The sequence below is a fragment of the Grus americana genome, chromosome 3, assembly GCF_028858705.1.
Source record: "Grus americana isolate bGruAme1 chromosome 3, bGruAme1.mat, whole genome shotgun sequence".
NCBI classification, from domain to species: domain Eukaryota; kingdom Metazoa; phylum Chordata; class Aves; order Gruiformes; family Gruidae; genus Grus; species Grus americana.
This window is the reverse complement of record NC_072854.1, coordinates 60,502,557-60,524,219: the sequence shown is the minus strand read 5'-3', so window position 1 is coordinate 60,524,219 and position 21,663 is coordinate 60,502,557. Positions and strand designations below refer to the sequence as shown.

General features: G+C 37.5%; 1 protein-coding gene across 7 annotated transcripts in view; it reads right to left on the bottom strand.

Moving 5' to 3' along the window:
- Positions 1–21,663, bottom strand: part of LAMA2 (laminin subunit alpha 2) — a 379,531-nt gene that overhangs the window by 50,777 nt on the left and 307,091 nt on the right. For all 7 annotated transcript variants that reach the window (XM_054819583.1, XM_054819586.1, XM_054819585.1 and 4 more), the window contains 4 exons: positions 15,389–15,491; positions 6,859–6,975; positions 3,311–3,493; positions 415–569 (listed from right to left, as the gene is read on the bottom strand). In XM_054819583.1, the coding sequence (XP_054675558.1) occupies positions 415–569; positions 3,311–3,493; positions 6,859–6,975; positions 15,389–15,491 (558 nt within the window). The remainder of the gene's footprint in view (positions 1–414; positions 570–3,310; positions 3,494–6,858; positions 6,976–15,388; positions 15,492–21,663) is intronic.

Genomic DNA, 21,663 nt, shown 5'->3' with positions numbered 1-21,663 from the left:
CACATTCAGCAATTTCAGTGAGTTTGAGATGGTGTCATTCTCAGTTAATAAAATATCTATGAAATGAAATCAGAGGCAAAAAAAATATATTTTTGTTTTCACAAAAAAATCAATGTTGTTGTGACTCTTCTGCTGCGCTATCATCCACAATACTTCTTAAATAGTAACCTTTCCTGATACATTCCTACAGATGTTATCCATTTGACAAGGGTAAGTTTTAAATGAAGAAACAAGACACGGAGTGAAAATCATCAGAATATTCTCTGTTTATCTGAGAAATTATAGCCCATTATTTGCTCTCTTTACAGAAGTTTAGAATTAGAAAGGATTCACCCTGTGGAAAAGAAATAGAAAAGTAAAAAATAAAATCCCATCAAAACACAAAAGGTCATCTTACTGAGAAAGACAGCTTACCGAATTGGCTTGCTTCCGAGCTTGGTTTATCAGCTCTTTTATCTGAGAAATGTTTTTCCCTAAGTTATCCTGAAGCTCTTTGATTGGCTTGATCTTATCTAGCAGACGATCTGCTTCCTTTTCTAGGGTTTTAATACTGGAATCTGCATCAGCAACTTCACAAGAAAGAACAAGGCAGAGTTTTAAAGAATAGTGTCAGAGAGTAATTATACATTGTAATAATAAAATCCAAGAAAATTCTGCATACACAATACTCAGGTGATTGTATATGCTACTATGATATACACACAGACCAGGACGCAACCTGAACAGAATATAATTTAAGAATATTTAGAAGCAAGTTAAAGTAGCAAGAGTAGCAAACACAGGTGTTAAAGCAGGATTTTGAAGCAGTAACTATGTTTCAGGTCAGGATGATAATAATGGAAAACATTTCCTGTAACAAAATAGTTATGAATGAAATATTTACTTTCTTTTTTTTAAAAAACCCTCCAATTCTGAAGAAAAATGCTAGATTAATGAAAACTGGTTAGTTTCCATTAGTAACTTCTGAAACAGGGTTAGAATTAACGTCAAGTTAATTCTTGAATTAACTCAAATTGCCACAACTAGAAAAAGGCTTTATTCTGGTCACCAGTGTAAAAATTTCTATGCATGCTGAAAGCAGATTAAAAAATAGTGGCAGTAAACTGCAAATATTTTTTTTTTCAGGTGAACTTAATAACTTCACAAGGATATTTGTTCTCTCTTTTTCTGTAAGCTTCAAATGACTTTTTTTGCCTCTCAACATACAAGCAGTGAACAATGGCCTCTCCTTGACAATTCTACAGTAGATCTAAGGATTGCAACACTTGACTAGCGTGAGGGTATGGGTTTGTGTGGATGACACTGAAAGGGACAAACCTGCATTTACAAGAATGTATATTGAATAATGATAGATAATGATGATAATGACGATGATTATGATAATAATAATGCTTAGACAAAGCATGAAAGTCTGGATATCTAGTTTTTGAATAGTTACCCAGACACTGATACCAAACCTTCAAGATGCTTCTTAAGGTTTCACATAAGTGAAACTAGTTACCAAGTCACATTATCTCAGAGCCTTCAAAAAGTAACTATTTAACTATTTCAACAAATGTGAAATGTAGAGCACCATGCAGAAGCTTTGGTGGTAAGCAGTGAATCACTGTTTACTGGAAAAGGCACAATAAAAGCAGCAAGAAAGAAAATGTACGTACTGATTTCTGTAGGCAAGATATGGAGAGAAAGAAAAGAGAAAAACCAGAAGATAACATAAGAAAAAAATTTTAAGATCTAAACACAAATATAAAGTAAATTAAGGGACAGGATTAGTCTAGAGAAGAATTTATTACTTTATATATACTGCATATCTGCATAATGAGAAATCAGAGCCTGAATTTTGACATACAAGAGAGGCTATGTCTACTTTAGCATGTAGTTGTGAGTGCCAATTTACTCCCTATATACATTTGGAGTGGTTTACTCTGCATTTACTTTAACCTCATTCTGTATTCTGAGTATCCATTAGCAGTTGGAGAGTGGTAAAAGTGTACTTCTGGAGAACGTCTTCCAGTTAAGCTTTATCTGACATGAAAGAGTTTGCAAGTGTTAAGAACACTCCTCAATGTGAAGCAAATAATGGTGACTGGGGACAATCACCCCAGTCTAAATTACTTCTAAATTATTGCTCCCAATCTCAACTAAAGCGCTAACAAACACATAGTCTTAGAATACTTGAGCTGGGACAGATGGCCTAGACTAGACCCAGCAGTGCCAAGAAACTACCACTTTTAGGCCACTTCTCAGTTGTTTATTATTACCCTGCCAGAGGTCATTACCTCATAGATCTGCTTATTCCATAACCCACCGTAATCTAACCACACTATTTCAATTAATTATTTTTTATATTGTCTAAACTAGTATGGATCAGTCTGCTGGGTTGGAATTATACCTGGGGCTCATAGAAGTATCTCAGTTGATGAGGGATCAGGACTTGTGATAGGCAGGCAGTAACAAACAGCCATTGGGATTAACTTCTTTCACTGGTACAGCTACAGTTTGAAGAGGGTATTTGTCCATAGAATGAAAATGACAACCTCCTAAACTGCATGATTTTAGGTGTCCAGCTTCATCAATCTGACAACAATCTGGGGAGCCTAGGTTAGCTGAGAAATTAGTCCTTCAGTAATTTTGTAAAGACACTCTGGTTTTGTGGTCAGCCCTGGCCGTATACTCCTATATGATACGTTCTAGTAATCTACCATAAAATGTGTTGTAATTTAGAATTCAATTTTATGCATCATAACCAAAGTGAAAATGCTAAAGCAATTGTCACATCTGATAACAGAACTCACTATCAAAAAAAAAAAAAAAAGCATACAAAAAACCATTCACAGGTTCCCCTTTTTCTCTTTCTTCTTAAAAGTGTCTTCAGTGTTCTACCAAAAATAGAAATGTATATGAAAGAAGTTATGCATTTCTCCCAGAACTGATTATCTGACTGTCTGAAGATGGGGTTATTGCGCAGAATTTTGCTTGAATCAAGGGATGAAATGCCAGTCAAAATCTTTGATTATTCCCTTCCTAAATACTTTAAAAAAGTAGCTTGCAGAATAAATCTATCCACTACATGTTCATCCTGCTGCCATTAGCTTTTTTCCCCCAACTACTAGCAGCAGTCTTTAAGATTTAAAATCCTTTTTATATATAGACTCCAGAAAATAGAAGTGATAGAGATTCCTTTTTTTCCAGCATACTGTAGTAACCCTATGTGAGTGAAAATCTGGAGTGTCTCTGTTTCATTTTGAGATGCAAAATGAAAACCACAAACTGAAAAAACCTCCACGGAACAACCCAAAAAAGATCTTACTGTTCTTGATAGGATCCTTCACAACAGCATTAGTTTTCGCCACATCATCTGCAAGTTTACTGTAGTTGTTTCTCAAGCCCAGGAGATTCTGGTTGAGGTCTTTAATCTGGGCCAGGATGTCATTTGCAGTATCGTTGGCTTGTCTTGCTTTGTCTTTGGCTGCCTGTACCTTTATAGCTGTATCTGTAGGTACAAAAGGATAATGAAATGATTGCCTAGAGTACAGAAGTTTCTTCACACATCTTAAGAATAAAGTTGGGTCAAAATTCTACCATCTTAAATTGTGTTGTGTAGTTCTTTGAGACCTCCTACTTCACATGTAGTAAGACATTACTAGTTGTTAAGTGTGGACTGCAGAATGTGGCCCTTTACATCTTTGTTGAGACATCAAATGCACCTCAAGAAGAGAAAATGCTCCAGCTCCATTTGTATGTAAAGGAGAAATCATTTTTATTAGGTAAATTTTTGTGCAATTTTGTTGTTGCTGATTAACCTCTGATCAAGTATCAGATATAATATTTGATACTTAATAATAAAAATATGACTTTCAGTGTTCTGATGTGCAGAGTACAGAAATCTAACTCCATGTGTTTCAGCTGAAACTGACAAATAATCTCGAGAATCAGGACACCAAGGGTTCATTGACTGAATTAATCACATACATCCATAGACATCCTTGGTGACCTTCAGCAAAACAATTAGTCTAATGCTGCCCCACCTCTCTGCCTGCAAAATGGAAATGAATGTTCTATATTTGGAGTGAAATCATCCAAGTCTGGAATGTTTTTGATTCTGCTATTGATAAATGATAAAACAGTCAGCTAGGTATTCAAGTTGGTATTTATTCAAATCCTGTGTTATTAAATCGGATTGCTTTCAAACTTATCATGCAGCTGTTGAGCAGTTCAGGTGCTGTTGGCACGCTGGGATTACATCACTTGATGAGTCAGCAGCACACATTGTGCTGGGCTGGGGACCTGCCAAATTTTCTGAATTGCCACAGATGGGAGGAAGTGAGCAAGCAGAGAATGTTGTGGTGGACACTCCAGCTTGCAAGGAAACCCATGTGAACTCCCACTCTACCACCACACCACAGTGAAGTCATGGGACTTGCAGGAACCTGCTTTGCCACCTGCTTGGAGGTGCTTTCCCCTTGTGTTCTCCAAGGTATCCTCATGTCCCTCAGACATATGAGAATTTTGGAGTGCAGCTCGGAAGTTTGGACACCTCTGGAACAATCATGTAGAGATAGTGCCAGTTGTCATACTGACTGGGGCTTCCTGTGGTAGTCCTTGAAGTTAACAGGCTGCATTGCAGTAGTGGGGAAGGCACAGGAGGTTGTGTTTTCTTTCCTTTTCTAAGAGATAGTGGATAAGGGTTAGTGTATACCAACATTTGCTTGAAGCAGATTGCACATTCCTTATTCTATGACTGTGTGAAGACATGGGAAACATGGACATTTTCTCCATTTCAAGGGATCAACAGTATAGGTTTCCAAATGGTCTCTTAGGTAGGTCCTTCTCCTTCTGTGGAACATCTGATGCAACCAAACCTGTGGCCTGAGGAGCACATGGTGCTTCCTAAGGCCATAGAGAATTGGTGGGTTTGTCCTGCACATTGGAGAGTTACATGACCCTTTTTACTTCCTTGAGTAAAGATATATTACACCTGTGCTCCAAACAACTCCACCTTTATTTCTGAAGTTTTGGTTCTGAAAAGCCCCCAAATACAATACCTTGAAAATACAACTGAACCTTTAATAAACCGTTATCATCATCAGTACTGACAAGTGAAAGAACAGAGAACTCTGATTGCTTTTTTCCACTTCCTTTTTTCATCATATCGAAGTATCTCTTTTTGAGGCCATTATTCGAGGTCATGCACCTTTCTGGCAGAGTGAAAGCTGGAGTTACTGTGTTACTTTCTCTCAGTCGCACAAATTATATTTATTTTCACCCACACTTTAAATTATGCCTATCGCTGCACATGTGGGTCCTTGTCCTAAGGTGATCTATCCATCTATCCCATTTTGAATCTTTCTGCTTTTATTTGGGTATTAGTATAACATGGACACGAGAATTATTAGCTTAAGCTGTTCTCTGCTTTCTTGAATCCTTGAAGAACAAGAAATATGACAGGGTCATTTCCTCCCCCATCCTCAATGGTTATTTCCCCGTTGGACAACTAATTTACTGCATTTTCTTATCCATGCCATTTATTTGCTCTGAATTTCATTCTTAATACGCATCTGCTTGTTTATATGAGCGTCCTTGTCCCAAGAGCAAGCAGCCTGTAACTCTAATCTGACAAGAGTTTATTACATTGCTAATGGTTGCATATTTCATATTTCTTTTACTTGTTTCATATTTAATATTCTATGTCCTAAGGTCAACTGGCATTCAAGGTCCATTTTGTTTGACTGAGACATCTGTCTGTGCACAAGACGATTAACAGTCATGTCAATACCTGTGGCCAAAACCTGGGAAGTGGCATAAGATGATCATGACATATTAAAACAAATTTTGGTGAATGCCTGATTTCAAGGATCACTAAATCTAAACCAAAACTTTTCAGTTATCTGGAATCTTAAAGTCATGACAATGTGCAAGATGAGTAGTAAATTGTTTTTCATGCCAAGGTTTTACTTGCAGTCTGAACCTTCCAGACCATCACAAATCAGAATATAGATTTTCTTTAGAGACTTTTCTTAAGATATATCTTCAGTTTATAAAGTGCTCCTTTGAGAGAAAAGTCATAGCAAATTACATTGATAAAACCCTTTTTATTTCCTAAAACAACAATTCAGTTTATCACTGTCCACTATAATGAAGCTATGTCATAGCTCCCTGTCTCTTGCTATCACAATACGAAGTAGGTAACATTGCAGAACTCTGGGATTTTAATGAGTATTACAGATTTTTTTTTTAAAAAAATTCAGCTATATAGAATTATGAATGTGCATAGCACTTCAGAGTTCATTGAGGAAAGCCTGTCCCCGTTCTAGGCAATCTACAGTCAAAAAAAGATGTACACCACCAAACAGTGACTGGAAACAATACTGCAGCATAAATCAATAAGAGTGTGGTAGAAAGGTAAGAAAACCCCCAGCAAATTTCATCCTGCTTTTTCTGTAAAGTCAGTAAGTCTATTCTTCTTGGATTAAATGATACTGGTTAAACTATAATGGTTCATTAAACAGTAGTTTCATAAAAAGACTTTTCACTTTTAAAGAAAAGACCATTTGTCTCAGATTGTATCATAATTCCTGGTATCATAGTTCTTTTCTTTCTGAAACCTTTTGCAAACTGCAGGAGGATGGTACCTTTTACCAAGCCAAAATACAAACTGATACCACGTATCTGTTCTCAGTTCCCTTCTCTCTCTCACATTGCTCAACTTCCTCTTATCACAGCGGCCAATGGTCAAAGTGGACACAGCGTGGACACAGCGTGGACACAGGCAAAGATTAATCAGACAGATGTTAAGTGATGGAAAATGAAACAAAAGAGCCGGGATGAGTCAAGTGTTGCAGCACTTTTCCAGCTTACCGTTAGGAATGGCTGACAGCTTTCCTAAGGTTTCATTCAAAGCTCTCAGGAGAACGGAATTCTTCTCATCAGCATCTTTCAGCCTGTTCTGCATCTTGTCCAAGTTATCCCCATTTTCTAAAAAAGTGCACATAGTACAGAAGCTTTAACTCTTTGTTTCCACTATGCTTTCTTCGCACATAATTTAAAAAGCATAATAATGAGCAAGCCATTTATCGTTGTTATTATATCGTGTAAATAAGGAAGTCCAGTAAAACCAGTTGTAGCGTTCACTGATAATCTTCTGTTTCTTTAAGATCCCTACTTCCATGGTATCTAAAAGCTTGAGTTTCTTGTACTGTTGTATATGTAGGGTTTTCCTAAGGTGTACAGAGGAAAGAAAAAAAAATTACAATCACAGATGCCATGAGTTATGCAAATTCACACAACGACCCGCTGATAGATTCAACAAGTGTGATGTTTAGTCATAGCTTTGATTCCTAGATTAAGCTGCTACTGAAATTTTCTTCTTAAGGAGGTTGTCTGGGATGAATGATTTGAACATAGTGTGAAAGAGGCAAGATCGATCTGGTCAGCTTACTGTTGCAATTACACTGGCCAGACCCCCGTTCTCCTGGATTTTCTCAAAGATAACCAACGTTGACATAACATCTGAGGAAAACACATAAGATCACCCTAGTAAATGGAAAAAGCCCACTTAGTAAATAAAAGAATATGTTCAAACTGAAGAACTAGTACAAATCAAAGGCACAGATGTGTCATATTCGGTACATTACAGATGAAACTGGTGTTGTCCTTTACAGGTAAGTTCCTATTCTTCAGCAGTTGCTTTGAATAATAATTATGGAGATTTTTGGAACAGTATCTAGCATAGCAATAATATTTCACACTGTCAAAAGTGAGATTTCAGCTAAGTTTTATGGCTATTTAAACAGACATTATTTCAAAATTTAGAAGTAAAATTCGGCAGATAAAAGCCTAAGTTAATGCTTGAACTACTATCTTAGGGGGCATTTTTCATCATTTCTTTGTATCAATACGGAACTCTTTGGAACAGACAGATGGTAATTTCTTACCTTAAAGGCATGCCCTATTGGGAAACTAATTCAACATCACTGTACTTGATAGCAGGAAGAGGAGAATAATTTGTAGAAAAGGAGTTTAGGATACAAAGAATAACTGTGACCTTCAGATATGTGACAGGTTATTGAAAATAAACACCTAGGTTTTGGATACTTATCCAAGTAGATACTGGGGGATAGGAAAACAGTGGAGATGAGGTTTCTCGGTAAATTATAGTCACATACTTGTCAAAACCAAAAAGCATCTCTTTTTATAAAGATACAATAATTAGATGTATCGGCACCTTCAGCAACATCAGGGCTGTAACCCTTTTGTGAGAGAATAAACAGAATAATAGATTAAAATGAGGGATTGTGGTTCATGTTCCACAAATTCTAAAATGCAAGGCTACTTAAAATTAGATGTGCAAGGAGCAATTTGTAATGAGAAAAATCAAACAAAATGTGTATTACCTACAAGAAATCATTAACTAAATTTTCCAAGACTATAGCAAGACTGAAACAGTGAATGAAATTTAAGTGAGAATCATACTTCTGTGGTTAGACCCTTCCTTTTCAGGAAGAAATCTGTTTGCTTTATCTCAACTAGATCAACACATAGGACTGCAGGAGTGCCTGGAGGTAAGCCTTAATTCCTGCGAAATGACCTGCAGAGGAACAGGACATCACTGTGAACTGCAAGAGGCACAGTTAACACTAAAGTTGGGAAGAATAATTTAAATTGTAAGATCATCCTTCTCCTCAAAAACACCTTTATTTTTAAATGTGAGGTTTTGTCTCCACTGATGAATGAGGCCACTGGTAATGTGATGTTAAACTAGGATGAACTCATGAGATTCTGGTCTTAAATGCTCTGGGACTTTATCTGAGTTAATTTCTCGTTAAGGAGTAATACCAACAAAACTGTTTTAATTTCCTCCATTTAATTTTGAAATTATGGTCTGCCTGATACTTCCTTCGTGTCTCTGGTGCCTTTTGGAATGTTAATGTTTATAAAGTGTGTTAATATTTTTGAGATATTTGATTAATTGCCAGTGGTGGTGTACTAACTTTGTTGCCTAGTCTTAAATTATCTCTTTTTCTCCTCTTTACTCTGCCAGATCCAACATTATGCTAATTATCCCCCGGTTATACTTCTGAAGAATCATGTCTCCAGACTTCTGTTTTCAGCTTTGTAACCATAGCAGCAAACTGATTTTTATGGATTTTAATAAGGGAAATTTCCTTAGAACTCTTGAAATTGAATACTGAGACTCCACCTGTTTAATATTTTTTCTTTTAATTCCTCTAATACATTTTAACTGTATTTTTAAAAATATTACAATAATAAAGCCATAAATAAGTGCCCCGAGGGAGGCTCTTACACAAAGAGATGTGAGGAGATACTAAGGCCCATTTCAGCTTTTCAAGGAAATTGTTCCTTTTGCACAGTGATATTAACATGAAGTTATATTTTGAAGTTACTTCCCATCCTGTAATCCAGATGTCCTCTTCACTAAACACTGAGCTAATTTTGTGTATGAATCACAAACTGAACTGACTTCACTTCAGCTTTTCCCCATCCTTTAATTATTAGCATTTATGAAAAATGCTGGAGCTACGATTTGAAGGCCTGAGATCCTCCTGTTAATCATAGAGGCTAGACAAAATATCGGCAGCTACAGTCTGAGTTTTTCCAAGCTACACAGCTTATCTGACTTGGAAGAGGTTAGTGGGTCTGCACAGAAAGATGTCAGACACTGTCAATTGACATTAAAGTGTAGGTTAAGGAGTATCCTCAGAAATGTCTCTCAATCCTGTTTCCACTTGATTAGCTCTGCACGGAGATGGCACGGGATGCCAATCAATGCACTGTCTATTGTTCAAATCAACAAAACTATTAATGTATCACTGAAACTAAACCCTAAAGAGTAAGCTGGATCCTGATGGACCTTTAGGTTTTCTGACTTGGTTAACACGAACAAAGATTTTCAATTCCTGTTTATATTTCCATAGTTAAACACAGCATTACAGAATAAAGCATCATCCCTTTTCCCTCTAAGTGAATAAACAGAAATAAGTCAAATGAAAGTAATAAAAAAATCCCTACACTCATGTTTCATTAAGAACTCACTTAAGAGCTCAGTTAATTACCATTTATATGCAGTGATCTATTTTTACAAGAGACAAGTATTTACAAGTGTCTGCAGCTCACATCCATAGGTGGCATTGGTTAATTACTGATGGTGTGCCACCCTTGCAACGCTAGTGGAAACAGATGTCTTCTGATAGTATGACCAAATGCAGTTTTCCATGTGAAACTGTCCAAGAAGGTATCACAGGGCTATGCTACCCAATGCATATCCCCCAAAACCGGAATAAAGGTGGAAATCTATCAAGGAGCAACATATGCAGCTGTTTTTATCGACTGGATGCTTACAAATAAGCTGGCAGTTAGACACATCCCTTTCCGTTATCTTTGTTTTGCTTCTTCCATGGAGCATTCTTGCTCCTCACAGTCTCATCCTATGAAGAGGAAGATGGGTCCGTTTAGACAAACAAGACTTAGAAACTGGCATTAGGAACAAACAGGGGAAACAGATATAACTAGAGAAATGCAGCTAATGATGGTTAACTTTTTAAAAAGACTACTGTCAGCACTGACTGCAGTTTTTGTATGAATATTATGCTGGTCATCAAACCAACGTAATAATTTGCTGAATGCAATATGCCGGGTCAGCAAAAATGCAAAGCAGAGGAGAATACACAAACAAGGGATTTAGCTGTGCCTATCAGCTGGAAAATGTTTTAGCTAAAAATATTCGCATGTTGTCAGACAAGACAGGTCCCCCTCAAGTTGTCAATTCTTAAGGAAAAGAAATGACATGAGCTAAATTTCAGTAGCCACCTGACAGCAGTCTCCAGCTGAAGAGGAATTTATACATCTTATTTTTGCTTTTCATTGATCAGTTTTGACAAAGTCTGTAGATAGCTTCAAATCTGCAGTGGGGCAAGTATATTTTTAAAACAGTAAATTCAAAATTATAAGGAAGAAAAATTGCTCCTGGCAAACTGAAAATCCCTCAAGGCACAGAGAGAATGAGGCTGGCAGGCAGCAGCGTTCACTCATTTGTAGCCAAAATTTCAAACATCCTTCTTAGCCAGAGCACTACATACAGATTTTGCTTCTCCCACCAGGGTTATTCCTTCTTACTCCTAGCCCCACAGAGAGAGAAATGACTAAATCTCCATTTTAATAGCTTCTGTCAGCAGCTTTGCTTTGTAAGGACTGTTTCAGCAGTTTTTGGTGGTAATATAAAACATTTCCGTGATTAACAGCCATTTTATAACTAGGGTAATTGGCCACAAATCAGAGGAATGTCATAATGTAGCAAGAAAACACTCCCACCTCCATCACAGCCCAGCCTGAATTTCTGGCGTGTCTATTAGTTGAGTGGCTTACGGGTCTTCATTACTTTAACTAATATTCTACCTGTAGTGCGGACAGAGAAATTTTAACCTAATGATTACTTCTGTCTACTAGATCTTTTATTGAGTGCCCATCATCCATTCTGCACTTCCAGTCGAGACTCTGAACAGGATGGCTTTGTAAGAATCATAAAAAAATATTGTTCTATTACTTTTACACTCAACTCTCACTTTCTGTCCTGGAAATACCAAGACATCCAGAAGGGATTATGCTCATAATACTAATAAAATCACCCCTTTGGAGTGAAAGAGGGGTGGGGAAAAAAATAAATCTATCATTGCAATTTCTTCTTATGCATCTGCATTCTGGGCACAATGTTAACTGATCTCTTTGGGTCACGCTGTGGAGCATGGGCATGTTTTATCAGATGCAAAAAGGCGTACTGTGAAAAGTTCAGAATGTTTGTCTGTGTGAAGCACTTCAAATCTAAGACGTATCCGAGAGCATTAAGAAAGCCCCGTCTTATTACCTTTCAGTATGGGGCAAGAACATAGGCAAAGATCTAATGCGTGCATTTTAAGCACTGCTCCCTGCTTGCATCAGGATTGCTTTATGTATCTTTAGACTGTTTAGACCTTCAGTTCTGAATTATGAAACTGCTATCAACTTAAATTCTCACTGGCGTAAAATGGGAGAATAATATACTTTTTAAAAAAAATCTCTGAAGTAATGTCTTATTGAGGTTGTAATACATCTTTTCTCAGGGTTAAATTGGACAGTCTTGTGGGCACATGGAACTGACATATATCCCAGTACAGACACTATTTTATTTTGTCCTTGAAAAGAGAGCACTGTGCTCTCTGGAACATGATTACTCCGCTATAGCTGCCTGGGGAGCACACCAAGCTATGGGCTCCACTCTGGGCGTCTAGTCTGCTCAGAGGAATGCTGCGGCAGGGAAGAGGCAGCGCTGCCGATTTAGTGTTTCCTAGACACCAGCCATGGCAAACTGCAGCAGTTTCCATTCCAGAAAGGGGCACTAACAGCATCCCTATTTGTCCTACTTCCGCCATGCTACTTAAATTGCACACTGGCCTTCCTCCATAGTCTTGTGACTTTCTGTAACATATTTACTGAAACATGCCTCTCCAGCCCTAAATCTGTACCGAATCTGGCAGTAAAGAGTCGCAATAAAGAACACCCTAAATCTACATCCAAGATTTACTAGTAACTGCAGACACATTTTTTTTCTCTGAGCTGCTGCAAGAAAATAATGTTTTTAACTTTCAGTCTATGACAGTGAAATGTAATTAATGACCTTATGAAACACTATGCTTTATGACGTTATTAAACATTACGTTTACTTCTTAACTATCTCTGCAGTGGAAATCCTAGAGCTGCCAAAACTAAATGAAAGTGTAGTAATAGCCAAAAGATGACTCTAGGTTGTATAGATCTCATCCTTCATGCTGTATGCTTTTTGTAATGCATCTCCCAGGAGACCAATGAAAATTTTCTATGTTAAAACCTGAAAGTCTGGGTTCTACTATAAAAATCTGTCTTGTTTCTAATAAAAAGTATTTTAACTACTCTAGCATGACAGGGAAGCTTCAGGTATCATCTCTGTGACTAGCAGTTTAAATCTCAACCTTGAATATTTACTGTGTGTGGTTTTTCTAGTTCTGATGCATGAAACAAACCAACAAACAAAAACCCCAAAAACCACCTCAGCTTGATTTTCAGATCCTATGATGAGCAAAAAAACCACCATATCATAGCTGTTTTCCTCTCCTCATCTTTATTTCTTCCAAGTCCTAAACCTGTTTTCTCACAAAGGTTTTCAAGTGTTATGCTTTTCCCATCCTTGTGGTTAATTCCAGGTTAACCCTACTATAGCTTCAGCCAATCGAATAAGATTAAACTATAATGTATCTAGTACGAAAGAATTTTTCAAAAACTACAGTGACTGGACACAAGCTTCTCAAAATGTACACAAAAAAAGGGAGGGGATTACAGTGTACTAATTTGGAATAAACCACAAAGTTATCAACTTGAACTTATTCTGTCTAGACTAATCAAAATATTACTCAGTATTTGGATGAAAGACCTTCAAAACAGTTGTATGGAGGACTCAGTTAATTGATCCTCCTCTCAGACTTTACTATACCAGCGGCACAAACACTGTATGCTCCTAAGTTGCTTGCTTTGTTATATGTAAAAACAAAGCAATTAAAACAGTAACGTTTAACATTTTTCACAAAGGCAGATGTGTGAAACTCAGTGTTGGCCTACTTGAAAGTGGATAATTGTATCAGGCTTATTTCCCCTCAGGTTTAGTTGAAATGAATTATTTTTTCAATTCCTTTCTAAGACTGCTGTGGCGAAAGAAGTGTTGAGTACTGTTAAACAGATGCTTCATTAGTGCTGCAATAAGTATTTTCTTAGAGGACCTATAAAACAATCTGTCTGGATAAAGACGCAAGAAATAAACTGCTTTTGGTTGCAATGATCAGAAGATCATTGAATCATAGGCTCAGAACAGATGTTTGTCCAAAGATCATTTTTCTCCTTCTGACCGACAGTCGTTCCTCACTGATGTTTGTCTAAGCTGTTTTCAAAGATTTTCAATGGTCAAATCTCCCTAATCTTCTCAGTAATCAATTCCAGTACTTCTGTATTTTAATTACAAGGAAGATTTTCCTAATACATGATCTGTATCAGTGCATTTGAGATACATTAGTCCCATCTTCTTTGGCAAAACCTTGACGTAACTGAAGAATATTGAGTCCCTACTCAACTGTCTCTTTTTCAGTCTACAAATTTAATTTCAGTTTTTCTCCTCATCTCTCCTCCCCTAGATCTCCAATTCATCTTCATAAAGTCTTCAGGACTCTCTGTAAACCACCTCAGCCCTCATGAAGTTCAGGCCCCGTTACTGTAGCCAGTAACTTAGCTAAAGCTCTAGGAACCCTGAACAGAGTGGAAGGATTGTTTCATGTGTTTTGGAAAGCCATGCTCCTATTCATGCATTCCTCTGTGACATCTGCCTTTTCCACCTCTACCCAGCACATGATCCATGCTGCTCTTTAGTCTCCCTCTAGAGAAATGCTACCCAGACAATTGCTCCTCATCCTGCATTTCTGCAGCTAATTATTCATGCATGCGTGAAGCACCATGCTGACTACTGTCCTACCTTTTCACACTATGGCATTCACCAATAACACTCTAATGCATTAATGAGAAAATACTAAGGATATTATAAGCACAGTCTGATCTGAATTACCAGCTTTTACATCTCACCAAACAGCATAGTTCAAATCCTTTTTTTTTTTTTTTCCCAGTGGAAAATAGTGACTAGAAATTAAAGATGGTTTACTTTTCACTGTGAAACCAAAGTATTTGGTTTGGAATCTACAAACTTCATGATCTGAGCTGCATTTAGACATGTATTTATGCTTTAGGAACAAAGAAAATTGTTTTTGTGTGTGAAAATAATAATTTTTTGTCTGGAGACATGCTTTTAGTTTCATTTTTTAAAGAAAACACTTAGCAATTCCCTCCCATTACTGTTTGGCAAACATCTCCATTCTACCTCATCATGCTTCTCTTTTCTGGCACAATCCCATAAGCATCCTGAAGAGATGTGGTGCCTCTGACTGGCATTGCAAACCCTGCTTCTGTATTGGCAAGAACAGAATATTGGCAATTTCTGCTAGAGCATTTAGTAAATCAAAACCAGTACTTCCATTCCCCTCTCCTCCCCACTTGCTCTTGCTCTTACTGTAGTTACTAAGGGAAGACCAAGGCTCCATCCTCCTCAGCCTTCCTGTCCAAGAAACGGACAGAAGGGACAAGCATCCCTGCATAATGCCTGGACCCAAAGCAGGAGACTCTTTTTCATTGATACATTGTTCAATCTCAAATCAGATAGCAAATTATACTTTTTTCTACTGATATGGCTTCTTCATACTGGAAGTACAGTGGTCTCACAATGTTTTTCTTGTATTTAATGGGCCTGAACAGCATATACTGCACATACCTTTAACATCATTGTCTAACATCTTGGCTTCATTAAGGACCCTGAAGCTCTTCTGAAGTGAGCTCTTGGCACCATCCTTCAATGATCCTTGAGGACCAGATGTCTGTAGACAAACAAGCAATGTCATACATACAGGAAAGTAAGAAGTCATAAAAGATATATGAAAATGATCTAAGTGAACAATCATCTACACTTAAAGTGAACTTCAGTGTGCTCAGAATTATATCCCACTGCTGTTATATTTGGCCTACAAGACGCAAAAAATATTTTTTTTTTCTAATTAATTTCCTTTAATTTTTATGGGAAGCCAAATCTCCTTTGGAATACCAGTGATGACTTTAATAAAAAGAGAAAATGTCTCTGGTGTTAAAGAAACAGGTTTGACTCTAGGAGCAAAACTTCGTCCAAACCAAACAAACAGATATTTAAACTTCAGCACAGGTTTCTCCCTCCAGCTATGGACACAACACCATGCAATACAGTATTTCTCCCTAACAGCTGCTACAGTACCTTTAGAAGCCAGACTGGAGCTGATGATCCACATTCTAATATCAACAACAGAGATGCCTTTGTGGTTAAATTCAAGAATTGTAATTGCTAGGTCAGTAAAGAAAACATGATATAAAAGAAATAGAGCTTAAAAAAGAAGGGGAAACTGCAGTTAATCTGAAAGAGTTTTATTACTAAATAAACATCCTTCATCATATCATGCTGCTTAAAGATCTTTCTTTTGAAAAACATCCATCTCTATCTTCAGTGCAGAGATTGATCAATAGATGGAACGATTTTTCTAAATTAGATTAGTATTTTCAGTTGGTAGGAAATGCTTTAGGTTCTGAACCACTTACTGTTCAGTTTGTAAGACTGAACTCAGGTCACACATCGTACTGAATACATTTCTTTGAGAATACTCCTGACAGCCAGATAACGTTCTATATTAGTCATGGGTCACAGCCTTGTAACTAGTATGTAATTAATAAGCAGCTACTTTTCATTTTCCAGGGCAGATACATATACTCAAAAATTAACTGGTGTCAATTAAATAACACAGTTATTATTGCTATTCATTATTTATATAATGAGCAGGCCCAGAGGTGATATTTCTCATACTACTGAATATTTGTTGGTTTTTGATGCCACTGTAAAAACCATAGATTGGACTTGCCCACTTCCTTTTCTTTTAAAAATCTTAGGGAATGCTTTGGATACCTTCAAAATTCAGAACCAATTTTTTTTGTTACAGGATATCTCATGGCATATGTTGCCATGTCACAGGGATATAGCTATTAAAGATTCCTTGTATTCATATGGGATGTAAATGTATACTTAGCTTTCATCATAGGCTAAGTGATTTTAAGAAGTAAGGCCCACAGGACTGCCATATTTCCAAGCTCATCTGAAATATTAAACTGTGTACACAAATTCCTTTCAACACTGACAGAAACTATACATTCAAAAGCTGAAGAAAATTAGTTTCTTATAGGTTTTCTGTATCACATAACACAAGTAGCATTAGTAATAGAAAAATACATATAAACCTAGAAAAAAAAGACTATCCAATTAAGCGAAAGACTTTCCCTGAAGGAAGAATGTTTGGCCAGATTTTGTGGCAGATGCACCTGTCAAATCAGATGATACTTTTCTATTCCTTTTCCCATTAGCAACAGATCCCAGGGTATGATCACTCTGTGACCATGGACTTCAAAAATAATGATTGTTATTATTATTAAAAGACTAGACATGGCTTACTGGCTGTTAAAGTAGTTTATATTCAATACATTGAAGTTGGAAGGCCAGATTTACAATGCAAACCCAAGTAGTTCATCAAATCAGGGACAATAATTGGGCATGGGCTGACAATTAGTCAGCAAAAGATTTCAGCATAAAGTTAATACTAGAAAAGCCCCTTCAGAGACAAATACACTTGTACTGATTAAAAGCTTTATTTTACATTTATTTTAAAAAAATTCTGACAGGGAGGACTAATCAAGACATCTGATGCAAAACATACTTTTTTTTTTTTTGCTAGCTTTTCTTGTGGCTTATGAGACATTGAGTTATGATGAAGTCAATAATGAAAAACCAAACATTTTCTGGCTTTGTGTGAGGTGAGTTTATGTCCTTGTGGCAAGCCTGGGTCATGATGAACACCTTTATGATTTAATAAGACTAACAACCAAGGGTCTTTGATATTATTTTCTAAATCAGGACACTTGCTGTAAAATAAAAAAAAAAAAAAAAGAAAAAAGGAAAATTTCAGGGTCTCTGGAACTTGATTTGTTCTAATTCTGCCTCTTTCAGAGTGTCCGTAACCTGGGGATAGTACCTTCCTCACCCTGTGCTTTTCGTCACAATCCCTTCCCTCCCCATGCAAACTATACAGCTTGAACAGCTTGTAGCATCTTCTGGCAGAAGTGGGATCTCATTATGTATCCAAACAATGCAATCTCAATCATGGTTTAGACGCATAAATGCTGTTATAATAATATAATGCAAAATGCTGCCACTGAAGATATACATCATCCTTACTGGTTCGGTTTTTTCCTATCCATGGGTGAGCAAAAATTTTAACAAAGTTTAACTTCAAAAGAAAAACATCTATCAAATTACAGAAAAACTATAAATTGATAATTAGCAGACAATTTTGGCTAAGGAAAGCATCTAGAAAGAATATCCCCTCTGTCTTCCTTCTCCTGGTGTTTCAATGAATCTCGAACTCTGTTTTTATCAAACAGCCCAGCTTCTGCAGGAGTGGTAGAAAGATTTCAGTTCAGCCCATAGCCTGGTGGGTTATGGCACTTTCCTGGGATGGAGGAGATCCCTTCAGATCTCCCAGGGATGATTGGGTGAATCACTGACTTATCACAATAACAGGGAAATGTGTTACACGCTGCAAGTTTGAATAAGATCAGCCATAGTCACAGCATTGTGAAGACAGCTCCCCCGACCGCACGTGCTGGGCATGGTCTGAACACACACCAGACTGAGAGTTGCTGGGGACTTTGCAGAGAGGAATTTTTTCGGAGGGTTCATGAATGGATGTAAACATGAAGTAGGCACCATGTTGCTCAGATCTGCTGACATGTTGGAGATTTTGGTCACATGCAGAGGTACAGCTCCAAGCATGGATGTAAATGCACTGGGGCAATTTTGAGGACCACATACTTGAACTTACACAGGTACAAGGTATTTTATAGACCTAAGTGCTAATTCACATCAGTTAAAAATAGTTCTGCCTTATTCTTAAATTAAATTATTTTCTTCTCACACACACTTATATTTTGGGAAGTTTCACCTATGCAGGCGTTAGGGCTACTGTCATTTTTACCAGTCCTGAAGACAGCCGAGCATTCTGAAGTACTAAAATGTTATGAATGATTTCCACCTCCGAACATCCTCACGAGGACGGTGGCTAGGCACCTTTATGCCATTACCACGTAAGGAAACCTAGACACCCAACATAACTGCTGGGGTACCACCACAAAGAAAGTCAAAAGCAAAGAAGGAATTAGAACCCTAAACAGCCAACATGACCCCTGTGGTTCTGGTTACTAGCCTATAAGCCCTCCCTAGAAAGCCTAAAAATAATCACGCTTTTGCAAGATGTAGTGTAAAACTATGATTCTGATCTGTTAACAGAACTCCTCTCTTCAGTCAGTTACTGCCTTGGCTAAGTAATGGGATGTTGAAGCTGCTTGAATGCTAGAGATTTCTCATCTGTGATAAATTTATTTTGCTTTTAAAGGAGAGAGCAAATCCATCATAAAAAGCTCAGGAGGAATTTTTCTGTCATATTTTTAATACATTTTTTCCCAGTCATTTATCAGGCTTCCTGTAATCACGATGGATTTTAAGCATCTTTTCGTTCTTGCTTTTAGCAACCATTAGCTTAATTTGAAAACAAAGTAATTTTCCCATTACAAACCAAAAAACAAAAAACCCCTGAGACATCACTAAGGTTCTTGTAAATTATTTGCTCCAGTGATGTACAGGGTGGAATCTAAATCTCAATCCTGTCCCTGCAATCTCTAGTTCTTGCACCAGCTTGCTGTTGTTGGGAAACCTTCTTCCCTCTGCCCCAGCATTGCAACTGGTCAATGGGAAAGGCTAGGCTCAGGCACATGTGAGCTTCAGCATTTTTCTCCGCTATCCACTACCATTTGGAGATCAGGGTCTTTTACAGAAGACAGGCACCCACAACTGCTCTCATAAAGAAGAGAACACAGCTCCATCTTTGAAAAGGAGGGGAAAGACGTGATCTCTGTCTTCTACACAGGGTCCCAAAGAGCACCTTCTCAGGAAGGGGGGACACAGGTTCTAGGGACTTCTCAATCTGAGGGGGCTCAAATCCACAAATGCTGCCTTCTAGGAGAGTGCTTGAACCACGGTGCTCCAGACAGCCCTGAGTGAGGGTGCACTCCCGCTCTCATGCTGAAGCTCAGCTACAAGTAAGTTCCTTGGGGCCTGCAGAAAGAGGGAGCCTGATTTACTTGCTTAGCAGTTAAGGTCTTCACTTGGGATGAACGAACATTCAACAGTCTGCATAAAAACCAAAAAAACAGAACAGTGAAATGATGACTGAACTTCACAGTTAACACATATTTTAAATCTGGCCCCAAATCCTAACATTTACCAATTAATGGTTAAAATATATCTTGCTCTGCAGCAATTTGATGGTAAACCACTGATTACCTCTACTCTATATCGAGGCAATTACATTTAAAAGGCAGGAGCTCCCTCCATTTTCTTCTTTATCAACTAGATCCCTGTTACACATATGCAACTCATAACAAAAATAATGAATACATGCAATGGAGATGCTTAAAATCTCACTGCAATAATATCTTAGTCTCTTTCCTTGCTACTCACTTGCCTCTATTTACATCATATCGTCCATCTTCACCTCCATCCCTTTCAAATTATCTATCCACTTTCTCTCCATGGTATAATCAGCCAGTTCACTGTCTGATATATACTCTTTTGTAGCCATACTGTAATTGCTTGCTTTATTTCTTGACTGCTGTATGTGTCTCTTTTTCCTACTCAATCCTTGAAACAGCTGCCTGCCTCACTGTGAGTCATCACAGGAGCAAAAGAAAGTTACCTGCATTAAATCCTAATGAGAAATAAAAAAATCCACAGTTCCTTATGCAATGTAATTAGGAGTTCTGGTGAAACAAATAACTATTTACAGAGAACTAGCACATATTTATGCATGAGATGAAATTTTTTCATCAAGAGAGAAATATAGTAATTAGTGTTATTTGAAATAGAAGCTGACAATGTAAATAGCCTAAAAATATTAAAATTTTTGTGCAGTGGCTAGAACACTTTATTGCTCTCCTAAATACAGACCTTTACAGATGTGATTGCTTTTGCTATTCTCATAATCCATTTGACTGAAGTAGCTCTCTGCAAGCTACCTTTATTCATGTACAAGTGCTGTAACTGCAAGTTGCTTCTATTCATCTGTATGTTTCTGTATCAAATATAGGGTCTGGAAATTTCATATTATACCGTCATTTTCTCATGTTTCTGTGTGCTTGTGAAGTGCACGTCAGGTGCTCTCTGACTGAAATTCACAAATTAGCCATTAACTCCTGTGATATTTGACATAAAAATAATTCTGGCTATGCTCAGAATGTTTTCTGCTCACAGTATACGCACGCATTAAGGAGCTGAGTTCCTTGTTATGAGTCAGGCTGGAGAGCTGGCTTTACCTTACAATCCTATTTTTAAAAGTTCTCTTCTCCTCCTCCGAAAATTTGCATGCAGTAATAGTGAGCATCAGATTTCTCTGCGAAAAACGGCAGAGTTCACAAAAGAAGCTGTATAGTTTCTATGAATAAAACTTTCTGTTCCCCTCCTACAATTCTCCATTTCTAGAATTCTGTTAGGTGCACACAGTTCATTCTATGTGCAGAGAAGTGCCTCTGAGCATTTTCGTGGAACGAGAGGGTGAAGAGTTAATTAAGGTATGGAGTTCTTTAGATGTGTGCAAAAGATTTGTTAAATATAAACTAGCTTTATTGGGTATGAAATGACCTACACTCCTGACTCAAATCTTTCCTGCAGCAGCTGTTGGCTTGAGCCATAGACAGGGACTGAAAGGCGGAAGACAGAGGGAGGAAGAATAGTAAATAAAAAGGGAAAGAAAAATAAGGAACAGGAGTTAAGAACAAATGGGGATGTAGTCTGAAGGTACACGTAGCTCTGACAGGGGCATAGCTTTCTAATCTCAGCACAAGAATCTATGGTGGCAGGGGTCTCTAAAT